Genomic DNA, 21,293 nt, shown 5'->3' on the forward strand with positions numbered 1-21,293 from the left:
AACCAGCTGATTAATGAACAACACAGCAAGATAGTGTTTTACAAATATGTCCACACATGTTTGGACCCATTTTTCAAGTGGCAAAATTGTGACAGTATTAATTAATTAATTAATTAATTAATTAATTAATTAATTGGTTAATCGTTTTTGAATCAAAAATCCAAAGTGTCTGATTGCAGCTTCTTAAATGTAAATATGTTCTAGTTTCTTTATTCCTCTCTGATAGTAAACTGAATATTTTTATTTGTGGACAAAACAAGACATTTGAGGACATTATACTGAGCAACCAAACAACCAATCGATTTATTGAGAAAATAATTGTCAGTTGCAGCCCTAAAAGCACTACATTAGACTAAATGATTTCATCATATTTTATATTGAGGTAATCCAAAAATTATAGAAAGTAGTCAATTACATTAATACTGTGATACTTGGATTATTTTACTGACTACATTTTTAACAGGTAATTAACTGTATAAGAGTACATTTTTAAAGTAACCCTCCCAACCATGGTCATTACATTTATATTAAAAATTAAATGCGGTGCAATTCTGTCTTTGTTTAAACCAGACTTTGGAGAAATGCATTCACACTAATCTACATCATTTCTCTTTCAGCCAACAACAGAACAAATTACCTGTATAATTTAAAAAAAATGTGTTTTGTGACATTTGATTTTACGTTATTCTATTATCATTTTTCTTATTTGTGTTATTTATTCATATTTAGTTTTTTTCTTGCCTACATTGCATGCCTAAGGTATTATTTATTTATTAATATTTGTCTTTTATTTATTGTTTTTGTTGATTTATTTCTATGTGGAAATTATACGGTTTTGTTGTTTTTCTTTCCTTTGTGAAAATAAGATGCTATTTTTTTTTTGTGTGTAAATCATTTACAGTTTTGTTGTTTTATTTATTATGTACTGTCAAGCAAGGACATGTCATCATCAACGACATGACTGAATTTATGGACCAACATCACTGTTTCCTGTATTATCAAAAAATAAAAAAAATAAAAAATACTAAGGTTATAAAAAATAAAGAAAATAGTAATAAGTGTTCTTTGAAACAGAATATCAACTAGTAAGTATGATCAAAGCATCGTCAGGGACAGGAGGGACAGCAGAGAAGATGAATTAACATTACCTAAGCACTGTACTCGCGTTGTTATCTCCGCCCCTCCTCTCTCCTCCCACCCCGCCCTTCCCCCTCCACTCCTCCAATCCGTCCCCGTGTCCCACTAAAGCGATTTCAGCGCATGCAGGGACTCGTACCCTACGGCTACGGATGGCAACATGGCGACAGAGGTAAGACTGGCACGGTATCTGTTTGATTTTCCTGCCGGCGTCTCGACTGCAGGCGCAAACAAACTGAATGCTGATTGAAATAAGACGGGCGGGTTAGTGAACATGGTCAGTGAGGGCATGGAGGCTGCACACGGCTGAACTGTGTCGCTACGGACGCTGCTGTGTCCTACATTATCATGCCAGGACCGTCCGCGGCTTTTTCTTTCTTTCTTTCTTTCTTTTTTTTTAAAAGGGAAAACCGTGAATGTGTAAAGTCAGCTGTGCTTCATGGGAACAGATATGTGACAGAAACAGCGGATCACCGCGCGCTCCTTCACGCAAATGTTAAGCTGTTTTGGTGAAAGCAGATCTGTTTTTGTCTGTTGAGACGCCCCGTTAATCCGGTGACAGGCCACTGTCTGTGTGGACACACGGACCACACACACACACACACACACACACACACACACACACACACACACACACACACACACACACACACACACACAGAGAAAGACAGGTTCAGCACCATGGACAGAAGCCCTGACCTTCCTCACTGCTTTACCAGCCTCTCGCCAAAAAAAACAAAAAAACGAAAGAAATGTGATGTCAAGCTATTACCAGCCACAGAAAAAAAAAAACAGTTTTATAGATTTGTTTCCTGCATTCTGTTGACTGTAAAGGAATGGAAATAACAAAATTATAAGTACACATGTTTTTGCAAACAGGTGCCTGCAGATGACCTACAGACAGTTTAAGTCACGCCCCTTCCGGTGTACCTCATGGGACCTTAATTCTGAAAAAAATAATTTTTAGATTGACTTTGAACTGTGCCACGATTTACACACATGTTGTTTAAGCATAATTTTGCAAGTCAGAAAAGATCATTCTCGTTGCCCGTTGTAACCGTAGATGTATTATAATGAAGTAGAAAGTAGAATGTAGTAGAGTAAAGATGGCGCCCATTCAGTCCAATGAGAGTTGCTCACCTGGTGCATAAGTCAAAAAACTTTTCTAGCTTCTGCGTTTACTTCCTGGTCATACGGCCCTCTGAAAATGCAGTAGTGTTTTCTATTGTGGAGATGTCACAGATTTTCAAAATTGATGTTTTTTTTGGCTTGACAAAAGTTTTACAAACACGAAACCTCCCCAGATCAAAAATTCACAATAGAATGAGTCATAATTGAACATGTTTGCAGTTCGGGGTGTCCTGTCAGCAGTTTTATGCATATTTCTTTTAGAGTGGTGGTCTATGGGGAGGACATATGTTTTGGGTCGGTGGGGAATTTTCGCTGCAATACCATGAGTGGCCACTGCCAGAAATTGGCAGCAGGGCTGATCAGAAATGCCCCATCTAGTTCAATAATAAGCCTCCGCCTGTAATGTTATCATACCTGAAGTGGTTTATCCCGTGTCTCCTGGTGCTTTTATCAGCCGTGAAGAGAAAGAACGAGTCAGTCGTGTCTTTACATCCTGGCATGAAAACACGCAGGCATCGTAGCTTCAGATGCTAAAAGCTAAAAGTCATGACATCACTTACACAACTTCTGGGTGCGTACTCTTTGTGATTGCGTATGTTCACGGTCTGACACTTCAGCAGTTTCACACATCGAGTAAGATAATGTGTTGGTGACGCTTATCTTGCGAGATGAGCGATATAGTTCACTGAGCATTTTTCACAAAACGACAAACCTACCAGAAATTGTGAGGGTCTTGTTTTGTAAAACTGTCTTTTAGATTAACAAACAACATATCTGTAATTCATGACACGATTCAAACAGAAACAAAAAATAGTTGTTTCTTGCTTTTGATTACTGGCCATATTTTTCCCAAAGTTAGGTTTGATGGGACACACAGGAAGAGGAGGGATTTCACCTCTCTTTAATTGACACTGACACTAGTAGGAAAATACTAGAGCTTGGCCAATATATCGGTCAACCAACATTATCGGCCCAATATTGATCTATCACATCTATATTGGTCTATATCGGCTTATATGTCGTCTCATATGCAGCTACATGAAAACGTTTTTCAAACAGAACATATTGCAGATTGTTTTTATTTGTTATCTTTATAGACAGCTTTTTATGTATATTTGATCTGATTTCTTAGTTTTTGTTTAATATATACATATATTTTGCCCTATTTGTGTTTTTTATTTATAGTTATTCATAATTACTAAAAATATGGGAAAAATTTTACTGATATAATTTGAATAATAATAATGTTTATTGTTAAACTGTAAAATATCCTGCCTCCATTACATATTTTTGTCACAAGTGATAAGCACTTTTGAATGATCAAATAACAATGTGTGATTTGTATATATTCTATATTCTGTGTTTTATGTTCTGTATAAAGAATATTGGCAGATGTATCGATATTCCCCACATTGGCATCGGCATTGTCCACAAAAACTCAGTATCGGTTGCGCCCTAGAAAATACATGCTAATATGTCAATTAGTTGTCAACTATTGAATTAATTTTGTAAGGAAAGAAAATCAAAATTCTCTGATTGTAGCCTCATAAACATGAATACCTCCTGGTTTCGTTATTTCTCTAGAACAACAAACCAAATGTCTATCAATATCATCTTGATCTTTATGAACAGTTAAAAGTTTTCACCATTTACTGACATTTTATAGACTGAACAACTCACTAATCAATTAATTGAAAAAATATCGACAGATTAATCGACAATGAAGATAACTGTTTGTGCAGCATTTAGCCTTACTTAGTCCAATTTCAAATTTCATTACAATAAAACAGAAAATGAATATTTTACACATTTTTCTAAGTGTATATTAGTCAGGCTGCTCTTGGAAAAAATGTGCCTTTGAGTGTTTTGTAAGAGAGTCTCCGAGGAAGATCGGAGGGGTTTGCAGTATGTGTTCACTCAACACACACGTTGATGCAATCATCGTTTCCAGCATAAACTCTGGAAATGATAAGAGTTTGGATGCCCTTTTATCTGCCTGTCTCATCTTGTTCCACCTGATCGATCTGTTGTGAGCTGTAGTGAAATGTGGTCCTGTTTCCTGCAAGGTTTACTCTCCTGTAACAGCGAGAATCAAAGTGTGTGTGTCTGTGTGTGTGGGAAAGATACTATGTCCAATGCTGGGCTCTGCTCCAACAGACAACAAGGCAGAAATGAGTGCAGACACCGAGCCACACAGTGATTGATCACATCTTGTCTGCTTCTCCTCGATCATCCTCTTCTTCCGATCCAACCACTGTTTGTACACATTACAAGTGAACGGGCGCACAGAGAGATGGAGCTCCCTCTTGGGACTCATTATAAATACATAACTGTATCAAGCCTCATTATATTTGTCTGTGTGTGTGTGTGTGTGTGTGTTTTATCCTCTTCAGTTCCACAATCTGCAGGAGTTGAGGCACAGTGCATCTCTGGCTAACAAAGTCTTCATCCAAAGAGACTACAGCGAAGGAACCACCTGCAAGTTTCAGACCAAGTTCCCCTCTGAGCTGGAGAGCAGGGTGAGGACACTGCACATGCATTTTAACACATGATAGAAACTTGGGACTTCACGACTTCAATATTAAAGTGATGCTTCACCCAAAAAAATGCATATTTTTCCATTTCGGAAGGAATAAATGTTGCTAAATTCAAAGCAATATGTGCTAATAATTTTATTTAGTTGTGTTTATATCAAGAGATCCATTACAACAATTAACAACAGTACAGCCCCTACATCTTCACAAATCAACAATGAATAATACAAACAATAATAAGTATGATAAAATGAAGATTGCATTTTTTAAAAAGCAGGGGTTCTAAAAGTTTGGGTCACATGACCTTTTTCCACCAAACAAGCTCTGGTTCTTGAACTGGTTCTGTGCAAGATCCTTGGAACCTTGGTGCTGACTAGTGAATCAGCCTGCATCTCTACCGGTTTTGAGTGTAACTGAAACAGGAATCAACATAAAAACACTCAGTTGAACATTGTACAATATTTCCTGCACATCTCACTCTCCTGGCTCTATTTTATAATAAACCAAAAGGGCACAGAGCCCAGTGTGAAGGTGAAGACAAGAATGATGAAAGAAACAAACTTTCCAATGTAACCAGAGTAAGTAAATAAATTACTCATTGCAAACAAAACAGATGTGCTACATGAGACCATTTTAGTAAAATTTTTAGTCATAATTTTCACTAGTATGGGAAAATTAGCTCAAAGGTATAAAAGGTAAAAAAGGCGTCGCTTTTTTGTGTGTTTTTTTGTAAGAATGTTCAATAAAGGTGGAGCAACTTTGAGTTTGATGGGCAGAGAAAACCCAGTTTGTCATAACACAATTAAATTAATACAGTAAAAAATTATCTTGTAGATTTTGCAATCATGACAAAAAAGACAAATAAACTGGTACATTTCCAGTGTTTTTCCCACCCAGCAGAGAACTGATGTCGAGTTTAGAGTGGTTTAACAGACACATATGGTATATCTGAAATTTTCCTGGTTGGATTTCAGCCTTTGCTGTGTGTCTTATCTCTCTCTTTCTCTCCCTGTGCTTCCTGTCTGCATCTCTACTGTCACTATCGAATCCAAAAAATGATCTTCGCCAATCCTAAACCTGCCTACTCACGACTCTGTGTGTCTCCAGATTGAGCGAACACTGTTTGAGGACACCGTGAAGACGCTGAATAACTACTACGCCGAGGCAGAAAAGATAGGAGGCCAGTCCTACCTGGAGGGGTGTCTGGCCTGCGCTACAGCATATCTTATCTTCCTCTGCATGGAGACGCGCTATGAGAAGGTCAGCCTGCTCACCTTGATGCATTTTAATGTTCTGTGACAATGATAAACGTGTCTGTGATCCCTTAACTGCTGCTCGTTCTTCTGTTTGCGTGTTTAGGTGTTGAAGAAGATAGCGAAGTACATTCAGGAGCAAAATGAGAAGATCTATGCTCCCAGAGGGCTGCTAATCACAGATCCCATAGAAAGGGGAATGCGTGTCGTATCCTTGCTCAGTGTTTTTTGGTTGCATGCGCACAAAATTATTAGCATTCATCAGTCTATGCTTGATTAAATGGATAGCTCAGATATTTTGATGTGGGGTTGTATGAGGTACTTATTGAAAGTCAGTGCATACCTACAGGACATGGTGGTCACAAGCAGAGAGGGGCACCAACAAGGAAGCTAATGTACTGCTGCGGTATTTTAGCCACTTAGAAAAAGGTCTACCAAAAAGACCTAGATTTAGAATATTTTCATCACTTTACTTTCCGTCAGCCTTTTCTGACAACCAACAGCAACCTAACTCCATAGTAAAAATCTGTCATTTTACCCTGCAGAACACAGCAGTTGCTGCTCTACCACTGCCTTGATCTGTATTTGTTAATTTGTTTGTGTTATTGTGTGACTTTGGTGAATCCGAACTATCCTTTAAAAACATTAAATCGAGGCAGCAGTAGACGTGTATCTCCTGTGTTCTGCAAGGTTAAATTGCTGGTATCGCCAGTGGAGTTTGGTTTGCGTGGAGAGAGCGGAAGGCTGTGTGACAGCAAAGTAAAGCAGTGGAAATAGTCTAAATATAGTTTAAAGTTAAGTGATATTTATTTTTTTTTAGGTGGACCTTTTGTAAGTGTCTAAAAGATGTCTCCTCATCACCCCATCCACAAGAGAATTTTTGCTAAACTGCCAGCTACTGCAGCTAATACAGTACCTCATACAACTACACCTTTAACTCCCCTCTACAGCAGATTCTTGGTCCCTAACTGCTCTCCCACCAGATAGAGATTTCCATCTATGAAGACCGGGGCTCCAGTGGCTCCAGCTCAGGGAGCAGCTCTGTGTCCGGCAGCACCGCTCGATGACTGGGTACTTCCTGATGGCCGTGTCCCCCTGATCACTCACAACCCTGGAGGCGAACTTAGGACAATGACGCTGCTCCTGTCCCGGCACTTAGCTCATACACGCTCACACAAAGGATTCACTAGCTTTCAACAAAGACAGGGATGTTGATTCCTGACCTGCAAACACGTGCTAAAGTTGTTCAAGCTTTTTTTTTTTCCATGATGAACGCTTAAAACATACACTTTAGTAGTTTGTTGCAGAGCAATGTGCATGCGCTGATGCAGTCATGTTACTGTAGGATGCAGTGTCTCAGTGAAAAGAACATTTTGTTAGTAATACTTTGTGTGATCGTACTGTCTGCTTCCTTCCTGCCCTCTTTGCCCTCTATGTGTAATCTGGTGGGTGAGAAAATGATGTGAGAAAAAAAAAGGAGGGGGGAAGGAAGTGTAGAGGCAGGAGTGAAGACCACAAGTCTCACCAAACCTCATACCTCAGCCACCGCAGTTGCACCGGACCAACCAGGAAACATCAAGCCTGCACACCACACACTGGCTTTTAAGATTTTAACAAATGTAAGTAGGATGTACGTGTATTTGAGTAGGGCCTCATGACGTTTCACTTCCCAGAGCCCAAATAAACTGTACAAACAACCTCCTTCTCCTTCACCTCTGATGTAAAGTCATGCTGTCTGGTAGCAGATGAATGTCATTCAGCCCGTCCATGTATATAATGTAGCAGATCTTCCATTTTTCTCACGTGAAGCCTACATTTTATTTATTTGCCAGACACACAAACACAGACACATGCACAAATCTAAGTACTAACCTCTTGGGTTTCAACGAGTGAGACCAACTCTTCCTAAATTTTGATTATGCAAAGACGTACTGTGCATTAAATGAAGTAGTAAGTAGAAAAAGGATGGGTCAAAAAGTCTTCCTGAATCTTACCTGTAGTGTTTTAAAATACGCCAACCCTTCCTCGATTTCTGAACAAACTTCCAAAGAATGACTGCCAAAAACTGGCTCACAAATGTGAATGTGTCTCTTCTTTTGGTGACATTTTGTGCAAGAGCAAACTTTCGTACTGCTTGTTGTTTGATACACATGGCAATGAGGTATATATGACTGGTGTCAAATAAATACTGTTTCATCACAGCCGCACAGAGCTCATCTTTCTTTGTTATTGAACTGTATATCTATGAAATGTACCTTCACTGTGGCAGACATTTTGACTTATTTTGAGAAGCACACATTCATAATACTGTTAATAATGGCCTCATTCCATTCAAGTATGACAGTAAGTCATAATGGTAAACCAGCATGCTCTGCTACTGGATTTCATTTATAGAAAGTCATCACTGAAGCTGCCCTTATGAACATTTTCACACCAATAATAAATCTAATGACTGCATATAATCTGAAAAGAGGTAAAATGGGCTGACTGCTGGATTGATAATGTTGCTCCATTACTAGTGTTATAATTTAACTGTAATTCCACTATTTTTAGTAACTAGACATGTAACAAATTATTTAATAATGCATTTACATTTACTGAAATTTAAATGTGCTTATTACCTGTTACTTCTCTTCCCTGAAAACAGTGAACAATTGACAAAAGACGAAGGAGACAAACGCAGCCTATTCCTCGATCTATGATCTAAAGCCACTTGACCTTATGGGGGCAAGAGACAGACAGGAGACATGAGCTTGTTTTTGCGATCGTATAATATAAATTGTTCATCACATAATTATTTATTTACTACTGAAGCAATGCTTGATTAACATATCCAGCTTCCTTTGGGTCCTCTTATACTAAATTCTACAGTCTGACCCAGAGGCAATAAAAGCATAGCTTACAGTTGTTGCTGCCCTCTGGTGGTTGTGAGTAATAACTCATTTTAGTGATAATGGGCACAATCATAGATAAAAATGACAGTTGTCACTAAAATAACTCTAAATAATATAGCTAAACTAAAATAGTATAACTAGACTATAAAAATATAGGTGTGTGCCTTAATAAAAGAATAACAGCAGACATTTTTGAGAGAAGTAACTAGTAACTGTAACTACTTACTGAATTACAGCAATTTGCCTACCACTGCCCATTACTGCTGGATGTGTAAATAAGCAACTGCCTGCTGTAACCTCAGCCATAACAATTTGGTCAAGTGAAAATATCACAATGTTGTGTTTACTGTTTGTTCTGCTGCCCCCAAGTGGCCAACAAAATCAATCAGTGCTGCTTTAATGTTTTTAATTACAGCCGTCTTTGATGTAGTATTAGTACTAATTAATGTTTAGTCTGAAGGTGGTCATCATGGGTTATCAGGACGTTGGGCATTGAGATAACACATATTTTGATATACTGCTGTTTATTATCTTATTACCTGAAGTTTTCAGTCTATTCACCTCTCTTCAATCAATTGTATTGTAGCCAAAAGGGATTGTTAATGTTAATGGTCTATAGTGCATAATGATAATGGTTTAAAAGAATTGCATGCACTGAAAACATCAGACATTAAAAGTCAGATTTTAAAAAAACTTTACTAACAAATCAGAAGTTGTGACAAACTTTGGTCAGAGATTTTCCTTCATGTTTGCCTGCATGCTTGACCAGATATACGACACTGCAACAGCTGGGTAAAGTCTTCAGTCTTCACTTACAACATGGAGGGAGTAGAGCATGCACCCAGCTCACCAGAGCCAACAGGAACAAGTCCAGGCTGCAGGGCGTTCATGTACTAGGATATATTCCCTCTGATCAAATACACTCACTGTTACTGCGTGTCAGAGGGAAGTCAAGTCACGTATGCTTGCATGCAGCGCTGAATAAAAGGCTGTCTTACTGTGTCATCGTTACCCTCAAGACTACCATCCCCTGAGATCTGCCAGCGCAGGCAGCACCATGACACACTGTAGTAAAACAGTCTGAAAACAGGAGGAGGCATCAAATGTGGAGACAGAGGAGGAGCGGACGCCATCGTAAAATGGAGCCAACGCTGCATGAATGGAGGCACAAGAAAAAAACGGTGGAGGAGAGCAAGGAAAGGCATACATCAGATCGAGAGCACACACTGCAAATGACTAAAACTGACAGAGACAGCAGTCACATGGAAGGAAGACAAGAAAAGGCAGAAGAGAGGTGTGCAAACACAGGAGACACAAGAGAACAGAGGAACTCAGTATGTCTGCTTTGTACAGCTTGTTCACTGTCAGCTGACACGACGTTTTAGTGAAAACTCAGTGTGACATGATTTTTTTGTAAGAAATGATAATCTGACTATATTGATCGATAACAGTTTATTTAGTTTGCCATGGCACATAACATAAAATAACAGCCATCACCTAACAGAAGCATTAAAAGTAAATAATGAACAGTGAAAGACAACAGTAAGAAAAACAAAGATATTTAAGCTACTCACAGAGTAAAGAAAACAACAAGGCCCCTGTCTTTAACACTGAGAAAAAGAAAAATGTTTTAAAGCCATGTGTTCTGTAACATTATACTATTTTTCACTGCAATTTTGTATTGCTTTTCATGTGAGGATCCTCACAGACCTGTAGAAAAATAAATATGAAAGAAAATTAAAAAGAAAATAGATTATACTTGATGATAAATGTTTCCTCTTCTTTAAAGGACCAGTGTGTAAGAGATTTATGGTGACTGTTATTGCAAGAATGACAGAAATGGAATAATATTCCCTAAGTTTTATTAGTGTATAATCACCTGAACATATGAATCGCTGTGTAGCTGTTTATGTCTACAGAGGGAGCGAGTCCTCTTCGACAGAGGCTGCCATTTTGCACTGCCATGTTTCTACAGTTGCCCAGACTGGACAAACAAAACATCGGCCCTGGGTTCGGCCTTACATGTTTGTCACATTCTTTGCAGCCACCATAGGTTCTCCTACTCGCTTGGAAGGGGAGGTTGAAGCGAGGTGTTTGCAATGTGGAAGCTCAATACTAGATGCCACTAAGTCTATGTACTGGTCCTTTAAGGCACTTCATTAAAAAAAAAAAGTTGAAGAAATTTGCTCACCTGCACAGCGGCCGTTTTTGACGGTGAAACCTTGACCACACTGAATGAAAAGAAGAAAGAAATTCATTGGCATTCAAACTAAATATGTCGATTCATTTACAGACTCCTGTGAAATGTAAAATAAAAACCAAAAGCTATGATTTGCAAATAATTTTTGACCTTTATTCAGTTGAATACAGTAGAACAACAAGATGTTTAATGTTCAAATTGATTCACTTTGTTGTTTTTTTGTAAATTTGCACTCATGCTGAAGTTGATGCCTGTAACATGTTTCAAAAAAGTTGGGCCAGGGGCAGCAGACAGACCAGGAAAGTTGTGGAATGCTGAAAAAAAACCCTGTCTGGAACATTTAACAGGTAAACAATTTATAACTGGTTGATGACTGGTGACAATATCATGATTGGGTATAAAAGGGAATCCTTGAAAGGCTCAGTTGTTCACAAGCATGGATGGGGTGAGGGTGAAAACTGCGTGAGCACGTTTGACGGTCTTAGAAAGTTCATGAACAGAAAACTAAAGGAATTACAGATTTCACCATCTATAATCCATAATGTCATTAAAAGGTTCAAAGAATCCAGAGAAGTCTCTGCACATAAGGGGCAACAATGAAAACCAACACTAAATGCCTGTGACCATCCAGCACTGACTTCAAAAACCAGCATCTGTGATGTATGAGGGTGTGTTAGTGCCCATGGCATCATGGGTAACTGTCACATCTGTGATGCTGAAAGGCACATACAGATTTTGGGGCAACATATGCTGCCATCCAGACGGTGTCTTTTTCAGAGACGTCCCTGCTTATTTCAGCAAGACAGTGCCAAGACACATTCTGCACCATGGGTTTGTTCTAAATGAGTTTGCGTACTAAACCGACCTGCCTGCGGTCCAGACCTGTCTCTCATTGAAAAGAGACCCTGGACTGCTGAGCACCTGAAGTCATATATCAAGGAAGAATGAGAAAGAATTTCACTTTCAAAACAATTAGTGTCCTCAGTTCACAAACACTTACTGAGAGTTGTTAAAAGAAAATATGATGTATCACAGCGGTAAACCTGCTCCTGTCCCAACTTTTCTGGAACATGTTGCAGGCATCAAATTCAGAATGAGTTTATATTTACAAAAAACAATTATGTTGAACATTAGATATCTTATATTTGTAATGTATTCAATTGAATACAAAAATGATCATCTATGTCACACTAACTCAGTAACGTCATTGCCTGACTGAGTGCTGACACAATGAACATCTGCTGATATTTTTCTGTAAAACTGCTTCTAACTGAACTGAACTTGACAACGAGATAAAAAGTTTATCAGGCCACTATCAGAGAACATTACCGGTGTTCAAAATTCATGCCGTGGATCCGTTCTACGTACCTGCGTGTCATTGGCAAGCACAGCTTTTTGTCCTTCTTTAGGATAGGCCACTTCCACCACTGAGTTCATTTCACCAGGCTGAAGGCTTCGAGCGGTGGAGCTGCCGTCTGGCCAAGAGACCTCCAGTACAGTCACCTCATCGTTTCCTGGGAGCCACAGGTAGAAAAATCACACAGGAGGAAAACAAACCTTTGAAAAGTTACACCGTTTTCTTTGTGTGATCAATAAATACCTCTTACAATCCCACTTCAAATAATCTGAACTATCCTTTAAAGTATGAAACTAGAGCCGGGAGGTGATTAGCTAAGCTTAGCTTAAAACCACAAACGCTTGTTTCTGTTTGTGTATGGAATAAACAAGAGAAATACATGCTAACTAATGAGCTTTAGAGGTTCTGGTGGGTGTATATGTATGGACAGACCTTGGTAAGCTGTTTCTTCCAGTCTTTATGCTAAGCTAAGCTAATCTTCCCCTGTAACTCTCAGCAAGAAAGTGAATACAAGCAACAGAGTGTATTTCCAAAAATGGTGAACTATTCCTTTAAAATCAGCCCACACTAATAATATCAATGTGTAGATTGGTTTAATACATGCAGTAAAAATAATGGCAATGTTTACAACCTTCTTCTTGAGATCTACAGTATGTTTGAGTGTCCCATTTTCTTACAGTGTCTGAATTGTCAGTGTACAGGAGGTTACCTAATCCAAAGTGTGCGACAGGCTCCATCTCACACAGGTACCCCGAGCCTCCGTCAATGATGCGCGTGTGAGCTCCACTTTGACGGGTGAAGGCCGTGACCTTGGCTCCCCGGGCAAAAGCGCCAAACTGTGTGCGAGGGACGACCCGCAGCCAGTTGTTGGACGAGCCCTGATGAGGTGTGACAGGTTAGGTTGTGCGTCTTTAAGAGCGGATCTTACAATTTTGAGGACTTGTGCTTTGATGTTTCAAGCACATTAAGCTGATAATTCTTCTGCACTTTGAAGGGATAATTTGCGTTATTAGACATGGGGTTGTATGAGGTGCGTATCAGTTGTCAGTATATTAGCTACAGTAGATGGTGGCTGGCAAAGCTTCAGTTTGGTGAACCAGAGTGGCAGCAGCATGGAAACTAAGCACTGTACTGCTGTGGCAACAAAAGAGATTTTATCCACTTGAGAAAGATCCACCTAAAAGAAACATTATCAGTTTTGTATGCTAGCTTTAGAATATTTTCACCTCTTCACCTTGCCATCAGACAGCCTCTTCTGATAGGAAACTGCTGTTATATGAACCTTATATTTCTCTCTCCAAGCAAACCAAACTCTACAGGCGAAATCAGTTATTTTACCTTGGAGTACACTGGAGTTACTTATGTATCACTGCCTTCATCTGTTAGTTTGTTTGTTATTGTGTGACTTTGCTGAATGCAAACTATGCTTTTTAAAAACACACAAATCACACAATAACACCAACAAACTAACAAATCGAGGAAGAAGTACATCAGCAACTCCCATGCTCTGTGAGGTAAAATGACAGATTTTGCCTATGGAGTTTGGTTAGTTTGGAGGGAGTGATATTTGGCTTGTGTAACAGTTGTTTAATGTCAGAAAAGTCTGTCTGAGGGCAAAGTTAAGTTGTAAAAACATTCTAAATATAGTGTACACCAAAACTGATATTGATTCTTTAGTTGGACCGTTTTTGAAGTGGCTAAAATACCTTTTGTTGCTGACCCTGTCCACAGCAGTTGACAGCTTGGCTTTCATGCTGGTGCCCCTCTGTCTACCATACCGAATAACACTGACTATAGGTAAGTACTTCATACAACCCCCCTTTAATAATCTAAACTATTCCTTTAAATAGGATTTTTACTTATAACAGAGTATTTTTACATTGTTGTATTGGTACTTTTGCTCATGTAAGGGATCTGAATACTTCCAGCACTGACAAACATACACACCTGTGTGACCTTGAAGACAGAGATCGGCTGCCGGGCGCTCTCTCCATGTGCCAGCAGCAGGTCCAGCTGTCCGTCCCCATCCAAGTCTGTCACAGTGCCACCTGTCCACAACAGACAGAGCGCTTTCACTGCCCTGACCTACATAACAACTTTGCTGTGGTGTTTATCTGACAGCTGCGTCTCTGGGAATCTCGTCCAAACAGAGATGGAGCAGAGGTGTCGCATGTTCACGTCAAGTTCAGTGTCCTCTTTTCTGAGTTTTAAAAGATGCCTGACCTGTTCCTCGCCCCTCTGGCTCTGCAGCGTCCCCCACATTCAGATCCTGGATCAGTGGGTCTGCATCTGCCCTCCTTGCCACCCTGTAAACAAACACACAAGACTGAGTGAGAATGCGTTTTACTGCCTTATTTAGACGGATGCTTCTCATCGGACCTTGGGTTCACATGATAAATGAAATGTCACCTGAACAGCCTGTTAGGGCTGATGCCTCTGTACGCAATATTGTTGAAAAACACATCCAGCTCCTTGTCATTGTCAAAGTCGGCGGCAATGACTGTGCGAATGGGCGAGGGAACAGCAAATCTTCCAGAAGCTATGTTCTGCACAAAAGAACACTGTCAGTTCTTGCTTTACCAAACTCTTAGCATGTAACAGACTTTTACATATCACCCACATTTTATCCGTTTTTCCATAACCTTCCTGTTGTCCTTTCTTACCCGGAATTTAGAGTCACTGCCCTGCAGGAAAAGTCTGTGTGGGCCGTTCCAGTTGCCATAGACGATGTCTGTCTTTCCATCGCCATTGAAATCAGCCAGTGCTACTCCTCTCCCATGCTGGAACTGGTCCTCCACACCTTTAAAAGTTAAAAAAAAAAAAGCATTGGTGCTAGTGCTGGAAACATAATATACTGTATTGTAAAGTCCATCTCCAGTCAGTGTATTATCTGCAGTAGATACTGGTAAACATGCTCCCAGGTTTATAGAAGCTAGTAGAAGTTAGAGAGAAGCACAAGAACCATTCAGACACTGGTTCTCTTTTAAAAGTACAATTTTAACATCGGTATTAAAACAAGAACCCAAACCCCAGCACTCCCTGCAGATATACATGATTCATTCTTAAGTAATGAAAGAAAAAGTCTTAAAAAGATATTTTCAGGAGATTTTTAATGAAAAATCATACTAATGAATATTGTATTCCCTTTCTGCCATATATGCATTCTTTACTCAATAAGACATAGTGATTCAACTTGTAAAAGTACAGGCTCTGTAACACACTCAAAGTATAAGAGTAAAAAGTCACTGTCTTTGTCTGATTTTTCACATCTTGCTATTCTAACTTTTTACTTTTACATTGGTTTTTGTCTTGTTAGGTCTTTTTCATCTAGTTACATCTTTTTTGTCGTATACGCTGTTTTCGTCTTGTTGCATCTTTTAAGTTGTTTTTTTGTCTTTCTATGTCTTTTAAGTTGTTTTCCAACTTGTTTCATCTTTTACGTCTTGGATTTTTTCTGCCTTGTTTTCTTTTACGTCTGTTTTCATCTTGTTATGTCTTTTCTGTTTTTTTTGCCTTGTTATGTCTTTTACATCTTTTTTGTCTTGTTATATTTTATGCATCTTATGTCTTTTTGTTATGTCCACGTCTTTTGCATCTTGTTACGTCTTCTATATTTTATTACATCTTTAACATCATGTTACCTCTTTTACATTAATTTTCATCTTCTTACATCTTTTTCGTCTTCATACATCTGTTGGGAGTGGCATGCACTGATGAATGTGCCAAGGAATGTTGGGAAGATGCACAATGATATAAAAATAAAGATAATCAATAATCACTCTCAAATGCATTAAAACTAACGTAACAAACTAGTTTTGAAAATGAAAGGAGTAGAAAGTAGGAATATTTGTTTTAAAATGTAGGAAGGAAAAGAAGTACTTCTTCACTGCCTGTATCTGTACTAACCTGCATGTCTGGCCATATTAACTAAAGTGCCATCTCCATTATTCTTGAACAGGAAGTTGGGTCCATTCTCGTTGTCGCAGAACACATCTGACCTCGACTGGCTCAGGATCGGTCCCACCGCCACACCACGCCCACCTGCTCGTCAAGCAAACCATGAATACTTCGGCTGACTCTGAACATTTTAAATCATCACACTTCACTAACCAGACTCCTGACCTGTTAACTTGTTGACCCCGGCCTCAGCGGCCACGTCCGACAGGGCGATGATGCCCTTGGTCATGTCACTGGCAGCCTCGTCCATTTCTAAGAGGGCGTGGGGACCGACGCTGCCGCTGGCGTAGTTGGCCACATAGATTGAGTAACGGCCTGTTCCCTGTGGAGCAAAAGACAGGGAAGGAATTGTCAATCACAGAGAAAATGGAAGGAAACGGAGCAAAAACTGAGAGGGTGAGATATATAGAATCACGCTAAATTGTTTATTGACCTTTCTGTCAACACAGGCAACCGAGCGTCCTGCCATACGATTTGCGACGCCACGACGCACATTTAGCTCGTCGCTCAGGAGATCTTCAAAGCGGCCGTTCCGAAACTTGAAGAGCTTGTCGGAATAAGTCGCCCGTCCTGCATTAAAAAATGAAATTATCATGAGGAAAAATCATTCAGCCTCCTGGAACTACTTGCTGGAGCAAATATTTTGAAATACAAAAATGACTGCAGATCTTACAGAGAATCTTTGTTGTATGGAGTACCTCAGGGGTCAGTTCTTGGACCTAAGTTTTTCCATTTTCATGTTATGACTAGGACCCATTGTTTGCAAACACAACATTAGTAAACGTTAATCATATTTACGCAGATGACACACAGCTTTATTTCTCTTTGGACCCCATCAATAACAGCCAACTAAACCAGGAATCAGCAACCTGCAGCTCCAGGGCGGCATGTGGCTCTTTTTCCCTACACCAGTGGCTCCCTATGGCTTTGTTAAAAAATTATATAAATAACTTACTTTTTTAAAGATTTTAAATTTCATTGCAGGTCTAATGTGATTCTTACATTCTCCAGCTGTAAAAATGTGTGACCTATACAAAGAATTTAAAATCTGTCAACAGAAAATGTTTTTTTTTCTGAACACATTATACATGTTAGACCGGTAGACTGTTGTTCACAATTTCTGTGTTCAGGATTTTCTGGGTGGACCTGAAACAAGGCTCAGTGCCGTGCTGAAGCCATGGTCCCCCAACACTATATAATCCAAATCAGCCAAGCAGTTCACTTCAGCTCACTTCAGTTCCAACCACCCGACACAGAAGGAAAAAAGACACCATCCTGTCACTGACCTCTGGCTCTGGTGGCTCACACATGTCTGGATGTGTCCAATAAAGCTGCTAGAGGAGCGTCCATGTTTCAGGTTGTTTTCAGGTCATGGTGGTGTTTGACAGCTGAGACAGCTGAGCGGATGCACCCCCAGCATTTCAGAGCAGAAAAAACTGCTCATTTTTTAAATGATTTTGAGACATGATTTCAAATATTTGCTGTTTTTTTAATCATTCAAATTTGGCTGGAATGTTAATAACACATGTTTCTGTGGTATTGCAAACTCAGAAGATATATTGTTGCTATAGCGTATCTTTAAAAAGACGTTTTTCCTCGCCAGTGGCTAATACACTTGAGTCTCAGTAAGCTAACTAAGGATGCCAAACCAAAAAAATAAGTCTAGGAGGAAAATAAGAATTTAATATCTGTGGCTGCAGACATTTTTTTCTATTTTTGGCCAAAAATGGCCCCATGAGAATAATCATTGCAGACCACTGAACAAAAAAAAAAATCGAAATGCATGCCTAAAAGAAGTTAAAAACTGGCTGTAATTTCTTTCAACTGATTGCAGACAAATCCGTAGTCATTATCACAGGCCCAGTGCCACCTCTAGCTGCATAATCAGCATGTCAAGACAAATTAAAAAAAAAAACATTTTTGCCGCCATGTACCGAGGCTGTGAGTCCTCTGCAGCAGCCATGGGTTCAGTTCCCGCCCATGGCCCTCTGCTACGTGTCTTATATATAAACTTTTGTAGTCTTTTATTACATGGTCAATTTTATTGGAGTTTGTTCTACTCTGCTGTTGTGAAGCAGTAACATTTTAAAGGGGGCTAAACAAATAAAATTTATCATTATAAGAGTGCACCATTTACCCGAGAAGGCGTTGTTTGTGTTGAGGAAGTAGATCTCCTCACGTCCATCTCCATCCACATCACAGGCAGTAACTCCAATAGCATTTCCTGCTTGGTCCCTCAAGGCATAGTATGGAGAGTTACTGTCATCAATGGCAATGTTTACCAGTTTACTTTGAGTGCGATCGTACTTCAGCACCAGGTTGGGCCCATTGAACCTGAGGGAGAACATCACACGGGTTTAGCTTGCTCACATAATTTCATGTAAGAAGTTCCACAAGGTATAATGAACATGAGACACAGCAAACACACCAGACGCATACTGTCATGCCTTTGACGCATCTGTCATTTTTTAATACTCACCCTGCCACAACCACCTCCAGGTCACCGTCACCGTCCACGTCTGTTACAGCCATGCCATAATTGAGCTGTGTGGGATTGTGCAGACTGTCAGGAGGAAGCATCGTCTGTGTTACGACTTGAAACATGGGCTCAGGGCTCTGGGCGTGGGACTGATGCCAGAGTCCGACCAGGAGGAGCAACAAACCTGAACCCCACATCACTGCAGCCTGGTGGAACACAGGGCAGGGCTGAGTCACACATTTCAATTCAACATGCAGATGATGCACAACTCTTCAGTATGAAGCAGGACAGATGCATCATGAGCAAACAGGACGAACAGAGATACTGTATGTTCATGGAGAGACAGCATATTAGTGTCTTTCAGTGCAGCAAAATCGCAAGATTTCTTCAATCCACACAAAAGTTTTTCTTCTCTCAAATTTGTGTGTTAGAATAGTATGTCCTGGAGTGGTCACAATAAAAAGACACTCTAAAATATGTAGTTTTATCTTGAAAAAATACATTTACTAGGCACTGGACTATGCCTTTTTTCCCTGTAGGGCAAAATCATGATCCACCTTATTCTGCCTCTGATTGGCTAGTCGGACTCACTGGATGCACACTGTGGGTACAAGTCCTGCTATTGGTTGCTCGCTTCAAGTGGCATCGCAGTGTCTGTTACCTACTATTTTGCAGCAGGACCACTGCTAATGTGATAATACTGATTGGCTAACCCTGATATTAACCAATCACTCCTCATACCTAGACCAACCAACACAACTAATGAAGGCAGTGAGTACAAGCCAGTCAGAGGCAAAGTGGGGCGGGTATGACTTTGCTTTGGGGAAAAAATGGTATCTTTAGGTCTATTTAAAATAGCCATAGTTTAAATGTCTTTTTTTTCCAGATCTAACTGCACATTTTAGATTGGCCTTTTGCTGTGACCAGTCCAAAGTACATCTATACAATACAATACAATACAATAATTTGATCAGCATCCCCACTTACCACACCTGTAAGGTGGATGGATTATCTCGGCAAAGTGTTCACAAACACGGATTTTAAATACATTTGTGAACAAAATTCGAGAGAAAAAACATTTTGTGTGCACATATGTCTTAGATAGTTTACTTCAAGTCAGAGTTTAATTTTATTTATTTCATTGTATTTTAAGGTCCACTACTATATAGATTTTACACATTTTGACTATTTGTTGTATGTCTCTATTAAGTCCCCTAACTTTAAAAACAACCATTTAACACTAAATCACTGGAGTGCCCCAGTGATGAATAAATTACTTTTAATTCATGCAGAACCTTCAAAACTCTGGGTCCCTCTAACGCCAGTTAAAAAAAGAAAAAGATACTGGAACAATTGTAATGTAAAAGACACAATTATCTGGAAGGATTCAAATTGATCATAAAAAAAAAGAACAACAACAACCCTTCACCCCCCAAAAAAACACAACAAAAAACAAACAAACAAAAAAAAACCAAAACAAAACAAAACAAAACAAAACAACAACAAAAAACATTTTATTAATGTAAAATTTGTGCTGTTAATACTATATTTCCACATCTGGTCATTTTTTCCTCATTTCTATTTGTTCTTATTGCGGTAATTGCTTTTCATCTCTCTTTATAATTTTTGCTCTTACTATATTTGTTGCTATGCACCAAAATTACCAAGGCAAATTCCTCCTATGTGTACAACTAATTGGCAACAAGTTAGTCTCCAAAACCAATACAAATGAGTTGAAAGCTATAAAGGAAAATATATTTAAGTGTGAGGTGTTTCTTTACATGTCCGCCACAGAGCATCTTTTATTTTAATTTTGAGAGAGTAATCCCACATTTGGAGATAAATAATTTCTACATGCTTGCATTATGTCGTATAAAATCAGCAATTTAGACTACAATATCTGCACACAACCATATTATTGATTGATATTTCCTGTATTTTTCTTGCTTAATTGTTGTGAATGATGCACGATATACAGTCTTGTGTTTGTTCCCGAGCAGAGAGGCATGCATGAAATCCATTGCTTCAGAACCATCTTACCTGACAGCTCTCGGTGTGTAGAGATGAAAATGATCCGACTTGCGAATGCACTCTGGACCGTTTGTTATATCATTCAGCGCTTCATCTTACACAAGTTACATTTCAAAATTTATGAAACAGCTTGTATAACGTGCCAGACATTGGCCAATCAGCGACGAACTGTGTGAATAATTGGAGTGTTGACCAATCGCTGACTTGTGTCTCTGTGAGCGTGTCTACGAGATACGGTAGTCTGCTCGGGGTCGGGGCTAGAAGAGAACCCCAGACTTGCGAAAGCTATCGCGAGGTTGATAATTTTATCCCAAACTACG

The 21,293-nt window shown here is 39.3% G+C and overlaps 2 protein-coding genes across 3 annotated transcripts; one reads left to right on the forward strand and one right to left on the reverse strand.

Moving 5' to 3' along the window:
- The first annotated feature begins 1,203 nt into the window (after positions 1–1,203).
- golga7ba (golgin A7 family, member Ba) lies at positions 1,204–8,256 on the forward strand. The gene is made up of 5 exons (XM_084716062.1): positions 1,204–1,309; positions 4,662–4,787; positions 5,910–6,062; positions 6,162–6,263; positions 7,039–8,256. Exons 1-5 carry the CDS (start codon positions 1,298–1,300, stop codon positions 7,120–7,122), a joined length of 477 nt encoding a protein of 158 aa, XP_084572188.1. The 5' UTR covers positions 1,204–1,297; the 3' UTR covers positions 7,123–8,256.
- A 2,130-nt stretch (positions 8,257–10,386) lies between these two features.
- crtac1a (cartilage acidic protein 1a) lies at positions 10,387–21,144 on the reverse strand. 2 transcript variants are annotated; one of them, XM_084716061.1, is made up of 14 exons: positions 20,983–21,144; positions 18,943–19,148; positions 18,601–18,797; positions 16,897–17,033; positions 16,629–16,785; positions 16,413–16,547; positions 15,170–15,306; positions 14,916–15,052; positions 14,730–14,812; positions 14,454–14,554; positions 13,216–13,384; positions 12,479–12,663; positions 11,141–11,180; positions 10,387–10,659 (listed from the first exon to the last, which is right to left on the reverse strand). In XM_084716061.1, the coding sequence occupies exons 2-12, from the start codon at positions 19,137–19,139 to the stop codon at positions 12,485–12,487; spliced, it is 1,629 nt and encodes a 542-aa protein (XP_084572187.1). In that variant the 5' UTR covers positions 19,140–19,148; positions 20,983–21,144; the 3' UTR covers positions 10,387–10,659; positions 11,141–11,180; positions 12,479–12,484. The 2 variants fall into 2 exon arrangements, with proteins under 2 accessions (XP_084572187.1, XP_084572186.1); XM_084716060.1 differs by having other exon boundaries at positions 12,518–12,663; positions 20,983–21,137.
- Between the last annotated feature and the right edge of the window lie 149 nt (positions 21,145–21,293).

Source organism: Lutjanus erythropterus, chromosome 3 (assembly GCF_056507025.1).
Source record: "Lutjanus erythropterus isolate fLutEry1 chromosome 3, fLutEry1.hap2, whole genome shotgun sequence".
NCBI classification, from domain to species: domain Eukaryota; kingdom Metazoa; phylum Chordata; class Actinopteri; order Lutjaniformes; family Lutjanidae; genus Lutjanus; species Lutjanus erythropterus.

Excerpts from the sequence above, each read along its gene's own strand:
- golga7ba (XM_084716062.1), top strand. Across the intron at positions 6,063-6,161 it reads TGGAGACGCGCTATGAGAAG|GTGTTGAAGAAGATAGCGAA; the intron begins GTCAGCCTGCTC and ends TTGCGTGTTTAG. Across the intron at positions 6,264-7,038 it reads TAGAAAGGGGAATGCGTGTC|ATAGAGATTTCCATCTATGA; the intron begins GTATCCTTGCTC and ends CTCTCCCACCAG.
- crtac1a (XM_084716060.1), bottom strand. The coding sequence starts at position 19,139 with ATGTGGGGTTCAGGTTTGTTGCTCCTCCTGGTCGGACTCTGGCATCAG. Across the intron at positions 18,798-18,942 it reads CTGGAGGTGGTTGTGGCAGG|GTTCAATGGGCCCAACCTGG; the intron begins GTGAGTATTAAA and ends GTTCTCCCTCAG. Across the intron at positions 14,813-14,915 it reads AGCCCTAACAGGCTGTTCAG|GGTGGCAAGGAGGGCAGATG; the intron begins GTGACATTTCAT and ends GTTTGTTTACAG.